The following is a 12204-nucleotide window of genomic DNA, read 5'->3' on the forward strand; positions in this document are numbered from 1 at the left end:
CCTGCTGAGGAGGCCTGGCTGTGTACTGACACACTTACACTGCCTCACACTCTCACACACCTCACTGTGTTAGAAATGTGCCACACTGACAGCTGCTCATCACTGGAAAGCTGTTTCTTACTCTCAGAGTGAACAGAGTGTTTTGAATGTGATGAGCATAAATTCACTCATCTCTGTATTCTGAACTGTGAGGTTATAGTTTAAGCCTGTTTGAGAGCAGCAGTGTGGAACACCGAGGTCAGTTTGGGAATAGCGTTAAGTCACACAGCAAGTCTCCCGTCAGTTCTCTGAGTCAAACAGGTAAAGTCCAATTACAGCCAAATCAAGTCAAGGCTCAGAGTCTCTTCACAGTAAACACCTTTATAATGCCTGTGTGCTGCCCCTTTTGTTCTGTCATTAATCAGATATTGCCATAGGTCAACTGTTAGTGGTCTCAGAACAGGCTGCTGTTTTGTTCACCTGTTTGAACTTCAGCAGTGAAAATGGTACCCATATCCCTTCAGTCAGTGTGACTGAACAATACAGTTCACTATGAGCAGCTCACTATGGTCTGTACACTATGAGCAGTTCACTATGGTCTGTACACTATGGTCTGTTCACTATGGTCTGTACACTATGAGCAGTTCACTATGAGCAGCTCACTATGGTCTGTTCACTATGGTCTGTACACTATGAGCAGTTCACTATGAGCAGTTCACTATGGTCTGTACACTATGAGCAGTTCACTATGAGCAGTTCACTATGGTCTGTTCACTATGGTCTGTACACTATGAGCAGTTCACTATGAGCAGTTCACTATGGTCTGTACACTATGGTCTGTTCACTATGGTCAGTTCACTATGGTCTGTACACTATGAGCAGTTCACTATGGTCAGTTCACTATGGTCTGTTCACTATGGTCTGTACACTATGAGCAGTTCACTATGGTCTGTACACTATGGTCTGTTCACTATGGTCTGTACACTATGAAGGGTTCCAAAGAAGGAAGATCTGAATTTAATGCAGTCAGGAGCTCGGTATCAATTTACATGTAACTTCAGAACTTTATTTTAACACATACTGCTAACAAGTGCAACTAGGGCTACAAACATTAAACTGTGAAAATGGCAAAAGGGTAAAACACTGTATTAACTTTGCTTTCTGACAATCACACCAAGAAAACAAAAACAGCAAAATCAGGGGAGTCTCCCAGGGGGCGCTGTGGAGTAAAACCCTGACAATGGCCACCCAGTACTGTGCTGTTCTGTTTAGCCATTTTCAGCTTACTCAGTCATGTTTATTTAATCCTTTTGAATACAAATACATACATTAAAAAATCTAAAACATCAGAGCTGCATGGCTTCAGTAAGGCCGGTGTACGTGAAGAACTGACATACCACTGTCATGCAGGACAAATGTCTTCAGAAATGAGGATTTTTACTGATTAACAGTGACTCCTCACGCTTTCCAACACTCATTAACAAACAGCCACAGTCACAGATTAAAGTGCTACTTCACTCTTTATTCAAACTTTGATTTGACGTCTAAACAGCACAACGAAAAGGGCCAAAAGATACCCGTCTCTGTCTCAGACTAGAAGAAAAAAGAGAAAAACAGGGAAAAAAGAGTTGTTGTTAGTGCCAATGACTGGATCATTAACGGTTCACTGAAATAAAATAGTTCGGTCTACATTTTAATGTAAAACTAAAGAACTGAAGAGATCTTGTGTTTTATACTTTTTTTTTATTCATGTTTTCTCTCTTGGTCTCATTGTTTAGGAATGGGGGGGGGGGGCGTTCTTCTGTTAATGTCTGTAAAGAAATGGAGGGTGGGGCGGTCATATGTTACTGTTCGTCTAGAGATGGTGGGGCGGTCATATGTTACTGTTCGTCTAGAGATGGTAGAGCGGTCATATGTTACTGTTCGTCTAGAGATGGTAGGGCGGTCATATGTTACTGTTCGTCTAGAGATGGTAGGGCGGTCATATGTTACTGTTCGTCTAGAGATGGTAGAGCGGTCATATGTTACTGTTCGTCTAGAGATGGTAGAGCGGTCATATGTTACTGTTCGTCTAGAGATGGTAGGGCGGTCATATGTTACTGTTCGTCTAGAGATGGTAGGGCGGTCATATGTTACTGTTCGTCTAGAGATGGTAGGGCGGTCATATGTTACTGTTCGTCTAGAGATGGTGGGGCGGTCATATGTTACTGTTCGTCTAGAGATGGAGAGAGCTGAAGGTCTATACTTGCCGTCCAGCAGAGGGTGCAGGCTGGCGTGTGCCAGGCTGGCGTGTGCCAGGCTATGTGTCACTGTGAGGAGGAGGAAGTCTGATGGAGGTTGTCCAGTCTGTGGCTGACGACGTCACGGATCAGCACTGGAACAGGGCAAACAGTCTGAGTCAGATTCTGTTCAGCATAATCACAGAACTCTAACCGAGCCAACCCACCCCAAACCAACCCAAACCAACACAACACAACATACCAACTCGAACCAAACCAAGACAAAACAAACCAACCCAACCCAAACCAACCCAAGACAAAACAAACCAAACCAACCCAAAACAAACCAAGACAAAACAAAACAAAACAAAACACAACACAACATACCAACTCGAACCAAACCAAGACAAAACAAAACAAACCAAACCAAAACAAAACATACAAACACAACCCACCCCCAACCAAGACAAAACATACCAACCCAACCCAAACCAACCATACTAACCCAAATCAAATGAAAACAAATCAAACCAAAACAAAACAAAAAGTAAAATAAAACAAAAGAAAAAAGACGTGTTTAGAAAAAGCCTGAGTGACGGTTTGAGAGAAGGCACAACCGTTTGTGGCTGTTTGGATAGGCCTAAAACAGTGTTTGGATAGGCCTAAAACAGTGTTTGGATAGGCCTAAAACAGTGTTTGTTTCCTGTATATATCAGCACTGTCTCGTGGCTTTGAACTGAGAGAGACAGAGGAGCTGTGTTCCATGCATGTTTGGCCGCCTGTGTATGTCTTTGAGGACAGTGACAAAGAGACTTAAGCGTAGAGAAGATTAAACTAGGTTAAATTCCACAAAGCAGCCAGTAGATGGAGCTATAACAAAGCCTGTAACATTGGCTGATGAAGAAGAAGGTTTTATGTCATGTGATCAGGCTGTGAAAAATATTAGTGGTTTACGCACTGTCTAGCACAGTTCTGGCCACATAGCGCTTCTGGAAAGAGCTGCTGACTTCTTCCATTAGCCAGGGAAGGAATTCAGTCTCTATATCTGGAGGGCACAGAACAGAAGATACAGTGAATGACAGTATACAGCACAGTGCATACGAGACCAGACATTTACCACTGAAACGCTCAGTATTCACGAGGCCAGACATTTACCACTGAAACGCTCAGTATTATTCATAATACTCATATTACTCAGTTTTCTGTTAGGGAAATAAATATGGTCTGAGAATCACAATCTTTCAGTAGATTTTGGAATCAAATATTTGAAAAGCCGTATTGCCATAGACTCATCCTATTTCAAACCAAACCCTGTCTCCAGCTTCCATACATTTTGCATCACAATGTGAAATTTGTGAAATTTTATAGATTTTTGCCAAAGCCTCTTGACCTTAACCCTAAACCCTGATGAGTTCAATATTATTGGTCATGTCTCAGTTATGCAGGTCACTGAAATACAGTGTGTTTTTACTATAAATAAAGTAAGTCTGTAAGCAAATCTTTCCTCGGCTTAATACTGAATTCATGCTGTAGGCATAGTGATGCTATGGCTCCAACACGCTGACCTCTGTCTACAGGGTCGTAGAAGTAGCCTTGGTCCTTCAGGGTGCTGTAGACAGTGGGTAGCAGGCCAGACAGGTACTGCTGTGCAAACGCCCGCGCAGCAATCTTCTCCACCGTCTCTTTCTCCTGCTGAAGGACCTCCCTCTGCTGCTTAATTCGACGTTCCTGCATTTGAGAAAGCCTGCTGTAAAAGTGCCCCTGAACCACCCTCCACTGACTCTAATCTCCTCTCTGTGTTATTGACTCTAATCTCCGCTCTGTGTTATTGACTCTAATCTCCTCTCTGTGTTAATGACTCTAATCTCCTCTCTGTGATATTGAATCTAATCTCCTCTCTGTGTTATTGACTCTAATCTCCTTTCTGTGTTATTGACTCTTATCTCCGCTCTGTGTTACTGACTCTAATCTCCTCTCTGTGTTATTGACTCTAATCTCCTCTCTGTGTTACTGACTCTAATCTCCTCTCTGTATTACTGACTCCTATCTCCGCTCTGTATTACTGACTCCTATCTCCGCTCTGTGTTACTGACTCTAATCTCCTCTCTGTGTTACTGACTCTAATCTCCTCTCTGTGTTATTGACTCTAATCTCCTCTCTGTGTTATTGACTCTAATATCCTCTCTGTGTTACTGACTCTGATATCCTCTCTGTGTTATTGACTCTAATCTCTCTGTGTTACTGACTCTAATATCCTCTCTGTGTTATTGACTCTAATCTCCTCTCTGTGTTACTGACTCTAATCTTCTCCTCTCTGTGTTATTGACTCTAATCTCCTCTCTGTGTTACTGACTCTAACCTTCTCCTCTCTGTGTTACTGACTCTAATCTCCTCTCTGTGTTACTGATTCTCACCTTCTCCTCACGGTGACGTCTCTCCTGCTCCTCCAGTCTCTGCACCTCTGCCAGCTCTGCATTGCGGAGCTCCTGAAAAGCACGCTGCTGCGCCCGTAGACTGGCCAGCTCCTCCTCCTCCAGAACCTCCAGCAGTGCCTGTTCCATCGTCTTCCCCACGAGCACCTCCAGAACAGGACGCACCTCCATGTCAAAGTCGAAGAGCTGCACACAGGGAGGCAGAACATAAGACGTCTCACACCGTTTTTATATGAACAAACCCCATGGTCCCGCATATTCTGCAAACCACACTGGAACCCACACTGGCCTTCACTCACACTACACCTCTACTGGAACCCACACTGGCCTTCACTCACACTACACCTCTACAGGAACCCACACTGGCCTTCACTCACACTACACCTCTACTGGAACCCACACTGGCCTTCACTCACACTACACCTCTACAGGAACCCACACTGGCCTTCACTCACACTACACCTCTACTGGAACCCACACTGGCCTTCACTCACACTACACCTCTACTGGAACCCACACTGGCCTTCACTCACACTACACCTCTACTGGAACCCACACTGGCCTTCACTCACACTACACCTCTACAGGAACCCACACTGGCCTTCACTCACACTACACCTCTACTGGAACCAACACTGGCCTTCACTCACACTACACCTCTACTGGTGGGGGTCCAAACATAATCACTCAAATTTGTCGCCAACATTTAGAAGTTCAGTTCTCTCACTGATTAAAAAATATATACAACAGGTCAACTAGACAACCAACTGTGGTTTTCATCTGCCTCGGATACAAGAACCATTAGTAACTACTGCTATGTAACACATTAACTATCAGTAACCACTGCTAGGTAACACATTATCCATCAGTGAACACTGTTAGAATGCCTAAGCCCAACCCTAGAACACTTTTGTGAAGATGAACCTGTTTCTGCTCAGATGAAGAACCCAGCGACAGTTTTAAGTAAAGATTATCTTGGGTGACTCTAAGAAACCTAAACAGCACACATCAAATCAACATTTCCTAATAAATCCACTGTAATATTATTCAGAGTTAATGTTTGGCTTGATTGAAACTAAAAGCTTCATTCCAGTCATGTGTTTCATTTTGTTCTTTCTTTAAATTTAAACCAAAAAGATTATTACTATGTAAAACCTTACGTAAATCTCCGTAATCCCAGCGTGTGTTTAACCTGCATTTAACCTATCCAAGCCTGCATTTAATCTATCCAAGCCTGCATTTAACCTATCCAGGCCTGCATTCCTGCATTTAACCCATCCAAGCCTGCGTTTAACCTATCCAAGCCTGCATTTAACCTGCATTTAACCTATCCAAGCCTGCATTTAATCTATCCAAGCCTGCATTTAACCTATCCAGGCCTGCATTCCTGCATTTAACCCATCCAAGCCTGCGTTTAACCTATCCAAGCCTGCATTTAACCTGCATTTAACCTATCCAAGCCTGCATTTAATCTATCCAAGCCTGCATTTAACCTATCCAGGCCTGCATTCCTGCATTTAACCCATCCAAGCCTGCGTTTAACCTATCCAAGCCTGCATTTAACCTGCATTTAACCTATCCAAGCCTGCATTTAACCTGCATTTAACCTATCCAAGCCTGCATTTAACCCATCCAAGCCTGCATTTAACCTGCATTTAACCTATCCGAGCCTGCATTTAACCTATCCAATCCTGCATTTAACCCATCCAAGCCTGCATTTAACCTGCATTTAACCCATCCGGGCCTGCATTTAACCTATCCAAGCCTGCATTTAACCTGCATTTAACCTATCCGAGCCTGCATTTAACCTATCCAAGCCTGCATTTAACCTGCATTTAACCTATCCGAGCCTGCATTTAACCTGCATTTAACCTATCCGAGCCTGCATTTAACCTATCCAAGCCTGCATTTAACCTGCATTTAACCTATCCGAGCCTGCATTTAACCTATCCAAGCCTGCATTTAACCTGCATTTAACCTATCCGAGCCTGCATTTAACCTATCCAAGCCTGCATTTAACCTATCCAAGCCTGCATTTAACCCATCCAATCCTGCACTTAACCTATCCAAGCCTGCATTTAACCTGCATTTAACCCATCCAATCCTGCATTTAACCCATCCAAGCCTGCATTTAACCTATCCAAGCCTGCATTTAACCCATCCAAGCCTGCATTTAACCTATCCAAGCCTGCATTTAACCCATCCAAGCCTGCATTTAACCCATCCGAGCCTGCATTTAACCTGCATTTAACCTATCCGAGCCTGCATTTAACCTATCCAAGCCTGCATTTAACCTGCATTTAACCTATCCGAGCCTGCATTTAACCTGCATTTAACCTATCCGAGCGTGCATTTAACCTATCCGAGCCTGCATTTAACCTATCCAAGCCTGCATTTAACCTGCATTTAACCTATCCGAGCCTGCATTTAACCTATCCAAGCCTGCATTTAACCTGCATTTAACCTATCCGAGCCTGCATTTAACCTATCCAAGCCTGCATTTAACCTATCCAAGCCTGCATTTAACCCATCCAATCCTGCACTTAACCTATCCAAGCCTGCATTTAACCTGCATTTAACCCATCCAATCCTGCATTTAACCTATCCAAGCCTGCATTTAACCCATCCAAGCCTGCATTTAACCTATCCAAGCCTGCATTTAACCCATCCAAGCCTGCATTTAACCTATCCGAGCCTGCATTTAACCCATCCGGGCCTGCATTTAACCCATCCAAGCCTGCATTTAACCTATCCAGTCCTGCATTTAACCTATCCAGGCCTGCATTTAACCTATCCGAGCCTGCATTTAACCTATCCAATTTAACCTATCCAAGCCTGCATTTAACAACCGTGGATGTCAGTCCTTGGAATTGAACCAGCAACCCTCCGGTCACGAGTCCAGTTCTTTAACCTCTAAACCGCAGCTGCCCATCAACACTGCCAAAGGCAAATCAGTCCAAAGAGCCCCACGAATGGCTTCCCTCAGACACACGGTTATTGAAAGTCTAGCTGTGCACACGGTATGTACTAATAATGGGACAAATGGAAGAGGGTAAGAGACTGAGTACGAGACTATGTGAGGCTGAATCGGTAATTAGGAATACTTGACAGAACCGACTGTTACACCACACTGCCCATAAACCGACCTGCTTCTCTTCCTCTTTTTCTTTTTTCTTTTTTGATTACCTCTCCTTCCTCTATCTGTGTGGCCACATCCCGTCCTGACTTGGCGGGAATGAAAAGGGGGGAGGCTGGTTTGTCCAGGAAGGCATCAGTCTGACATTCCACACTGGATTCCTCCGGAAGATCACTCAGGTCCTCTAGATACATCTCTGCATGACACCACATCAGCACAACAAAACCCATCAGACAGAGGCCTGGACTCTCACACAGACAGTAAACCAACCAGTCAAGGGCCTGGACTCTCATACAGACAGTAAACCCATCAGACAGAGGCCTGGACTCTCACACAGACAGTGAACCAACCAGTCAAAGGCCTGGACTCTCATACAGACAGTAAACCCGTCAGACAGAGGCCTGGACTCTCACACAGACAGTGGACCAACCAGTCAAAGTCCTGGACTCTCATACAGACAGTAAACCCATCAGACAGAGGCCTGGACTCTCACACAGACAGTAAACCAACCAGTCAAAGGCCTGGACACCGACTGACACTGTTAATGAAAGCAGTGAAATCATGACACTTCTAGACTGATATGGGATTCTGTGAGAGACTCTGCTCTTCAGACTGCGTTATTATAAACGGTTCATCCGTCCTCCTCCTCCTCTTTGTATTATTATTATCATCATCATTAGCATTATTATTGTCATTATTATCATTGTCATTTAAAGTAAGTGGTCCTCTAATGCCCAGGGTAACTCCTGAATTACAGGTCACTCATTTTAGGACGTGAGATTTTAAAGAGGCAAGGCAAACTGATCCTAGATCAGCATTTAGGTTCATACCAGTTTGCATTTCTCTGTGTTTTCTGCCCTCTACGGCTTCCGGCGTCATGGGGGGAAGCTGTTCCTTGGCGCGCTTCAGGGCCAGAGCTCGTCTCCGGGCCTGCTGCTGTCTCTGCATTTCAGCATGGTCAGGCTGAGCTGTCTGTCAAACATAAAACGACCAATCAGGTCATCGCTTCAGTCCATTATCCAATCCACAAAAGCTGAAATGAACTCAAAAGATCTACTGTTAAATAATGTTGAAAAACGGCCCAGTTATTCCGAAACTGCATTAATTTGTGTTAGCTTATAAGTTATGATAGCTTGCAATTTTTAATCAAAATTGTTGTCCAACAAAGGAACTGATATCTAACCAATGTCACTTGACATGCGGAATACTCACAACCGGTAGAGTGTGTTGGGCGTATGTGTTCCCCCTGACCACGCGTCGGTCATACATGATGTTGCCATAATGACTTTCATTTCTTCAGAACATGTGGGGAAAGATGTTATCTGAACCTCAGGGCAAACTCAACGAATCATGTCATTTCTCAAGTACTACCACGCGTTCCATGAATTTCATTTAGCCTCTAAGCGTTAGTATTTTACAGTGTCTTACTGCCTGGTATAACCTAGCAACCAAGACTACAGATTAATTGTTTAAATAATTACTGTGCACAAATACGATAAACTTTTTTTTACATGCAGCAGTAACAACTCTGTGAGGTACCTGCTACCGGTGCCTTGTAAAACTGAATACAGCACAAACACAGTTTTGTGGTACAACGATATTTCAGTCTGCTAACAAGCCGAAATGTTTAATGTTGATGCTTGTATCTGAAACTCACTGCACCGCCGCGGGTTCCCTGTAACTGGGGCGGTTTTGAACAGGTCGGGGACGGCTGGAAAACGTATACGTCCCATTCGACGCCTCGTTTTGACGCTGTAAAACAGAGGTCATCTTTTTCAGATTAAAAAAAAACAATCCCACTAAAAATCAAATTTGTGGCAGCTCAACAAAAAGAATTGAATTTTGGAGAGGAGTTATTAGCCTCTTAACCAACTCGCTATTGTTGTATGTTGTCTTAGCAACAATATCCACGTGTCTTGTGCGTCACGTCTGGTGCACAACTTGGTTTGCACAGTATTGTCTCTCTCTCTCTTCAATACTAGTATACCAATACTAATCATAATAACGACAATAAAAACAGTAATAACAACAACAACAACAACAAAAATAATGCATTGTCTTGGTGTAGATGCCAGCATTCAAGTAATATTTTTGAATACATGGTCTAGCGCCATTTGTAGTTTTTGAAAGTTCGCGCATATCAAAGAGCAGGCTATGTGTCACGAACGTGCATAAATCCCCAAGAACAGAAACACTGACCCCAACACAGATATTTGTAATATGGATGAATCTTGGCTACATTACCTTGTTGTACCACGTTCTAGTGGCAGCCTTCCGCTCAGAGAGACTCGTACAATTCCTGCTTGCAGTAGAACTGTTTGTCGATGTAAGTACCCCCAACCACCAGGTGATGTCGCCAAAATCATGGTGCTTTGTGTATCGTGCGACCCTTCGTATACTAAAATCTCAGTTTGTGACAAAGCTGTGTTGTGAGGTTAACCTTGGGGGACAGATTGTACTTTACATTCTCCGTGCCAGATAACTGTACACATCCGCCAGACAGGTGTTTGTTGTGTTTAAACGAACGCCCCCATTTGAATAGAAATGTTTATTCATTCGACATGTTGGTGATGTGTATTGTTGCCTTTTACAGTACGGTCTCTGTTTGCTTCAAAGCTTCTGCGTAAAGAAGCAGAGTTAATGTTAAGTAAGTCCCAAAAAGTTTTAAATATCTAGTGTAACAGAAGTAAATGCATATATTTGTTAACGTATATTTTGCGTATTTGATAACGTTATAGAATTATTTGTGGTGGAGGAGGGGCGTCTTTGTGGTAAAATGAATTTCCCACAGCAGCGTTTGAGATGTCATTAGTCCGAAGGTTAGTTTATAAGGGACTTCCCCATCAGCGAACGTCTGTATGTGTTACTGACGGAGATGCTTAAACTCTAGTATGATGGACCATTGTCCTTATCTTGAATAAACCCCAGTGAGGATCATACACAGTAACGCAACTGAAGCAGGTGTGATCGAAACCTTTAGGGCTGTGGATTGCACTTAACCTCTGAAGTTTTATGGTTAATTTGAAGTAATTCTATTTATAAAATTAGATTATAATGAAAACATAAGACCTTGTTGCCTGCAGTTTTAATAAGCAAATTTCTGCAGTTTGAATAAACAAATATGTAAAAAAGAAAAAAAAAAGATCTGTATAACTATTTTTGTCCAGTGCGAGGTATGTGAGGTGTGTACAGTGTTTATAGCACTGAGTAATCACTTCAAGAGAGAAGCAAATGTCACTGCAAAGTGATGAATAAAATCAACACATTCAATTTCTCACATTTCTCACTTTTCGCACACCCTAAACATCCGCGTGTGACCAGGAAGTGGCGCGAGTTTCACTCTTCACGAGTCAACAGGCTGGTAGCGCGGAGTCAGAGTCAGAGAGCTCTCGGTTTGTTTCCCAACAAAAAAAAAAAAAAAAAAAAGAAAAGAAAAGAAAAGAAATATTAAACACGCTCGGCGATCTGAGATGATAATCCTGTCTTTGATCTTAGATAGACTGTGATATTTCTTAAATGAAAAAAAAAAAAAAAAACAATGAGCCCATGAAAGAGGAAACGCATAAACCTGTGCGATGCAGCAGATATCTGAACTGCTGCCAAGGCCGCGGTTCCTCTGTCGAGCGCGATATGAAAAATAGGGCAGAGGAAACGGTGCGGAGGCGACATGTAAGGCTAAGGTGAAACACGGCGCTCAGAACCTGCTGGAATCATTTTCGACACCCTCTCAAACACGGTTCAAAAATGAACAAGATGTGTAACATTCAGTGTGTAGACAAACCAGAATGTATGCACATTTTATCCTGTTTGTCTTGTGTTGTGTAACCTTGTCCATTTTGTGTAGATGCCTATGGCATTCGTGCCAGTGTCTCTGCCTATGGCATGTATGCCAGTGAATTGCAACAGTGGCTTTAAACACTTGCAATTATGAGATGTGTGTTTTCATTATTTTCAGTGTGGTGCATAGATGTAGTTTTATTTACAGGAGTCTTGAGGTGCTGTCCTAACAGCAGAATACTTATACTGAGAAAACAGCTAGTGTTGAATGAACCCAGTACAGTAAAGACCTGGGGCTGTCACATGCACTGCAGAGCTGGAGTCAAAGTGGGCCAGCCATAGTTCACACAGTTAACTTATCAAACAGGTTAGTGACTGGGCTGACTGGGGTTAACTTATCAAACAGGTTAGTGACTGGGAGGACTGGGGTTAACTTATCAAACAGGTTAGTGACTGGGCTGACTGGGGTTAACTTATCAAACAGGTTAGTGACTGGGAGGACTGGGGTTAACTTATCAAACAGGTTAGTGACTGGGTGAACTGGAGTTAAATGATCAAGCAGATGAGAGACTGGAGCTTTGTATCCAGATGTAAATGATCAGCTTTACTTGCATTTCACCTTAATGAGGAGAAGGATTCGACATCCCGTCAAGTTTTCCAG

At 43.1% G+C, this 12204-nt stretch overlaps 1 protein-coding gene across 1 annotated transcript; it reads right to left on the minus strand.

The window, feature by feature from the left end:
* Positions 1-2285: 2285 nt before the first annotated feature.
* On the minus strand, positions 2286-9536 carry rsph3 (radial spoke head 3). The gene is made up of 8 exons (XM_030781675.1): positions 9424-9536; positions 8979-9060; positions 8597-8738; positions 7817-7962; positions 4613-4816; positions 3764-3926; positions 3157-3243; positions 2286-2353 (listed from the first exon to the last, which is right to left on the minus strand). Exons 1-8 carry the CDS (start codon positions 9534-9536, stop codon positions 2286-2288), a joined length of 1005 nt encoding a protein of 334 aa, XP_030637535.1.
* Between the last annotated feature and the right edge of the window lie 2668 nt (positions 9537-12204).

Source organism: Chanos chanos, chromosome 8 (genome assembly GCF_902362185.1).
Source record: "Chanos chanos chromosome 8, fChaCha1.1, whole genome shotgun sequence".
Classification (NCBI taxonomy): Eukaryota; Metazoa; Chordata; class Actinopteri; order Gonorynchiformes; family Chanidae; genus Chanos; species Chanos chanos.

Excerpts from the sequence above, each read along its gene's own strand:
- rsph3 (XM_030781675.1), bottom strand. The coding sequence starts at position 9,536 with ATGACCTCTGTTTTACAGCGTCAAAACGAGGCGTCGAATGGGACGTAT. Across the intron at positions 9,061-9,423 it reads AGGGAACCCGCGGCGGTGCA|AAATGAAAGTCATTATGGCA; the intron begins GTGAGTTTCAGA and ends CATGTTCTGAAG. Across the intron at positions 3,244-3,763 it reads CTACGACCCTGTAGACAGAG|ATATAGAGACTGAATTCCTT; the intron begins GTCAGCGTGTTG and ends TGTGCCCTCCAG.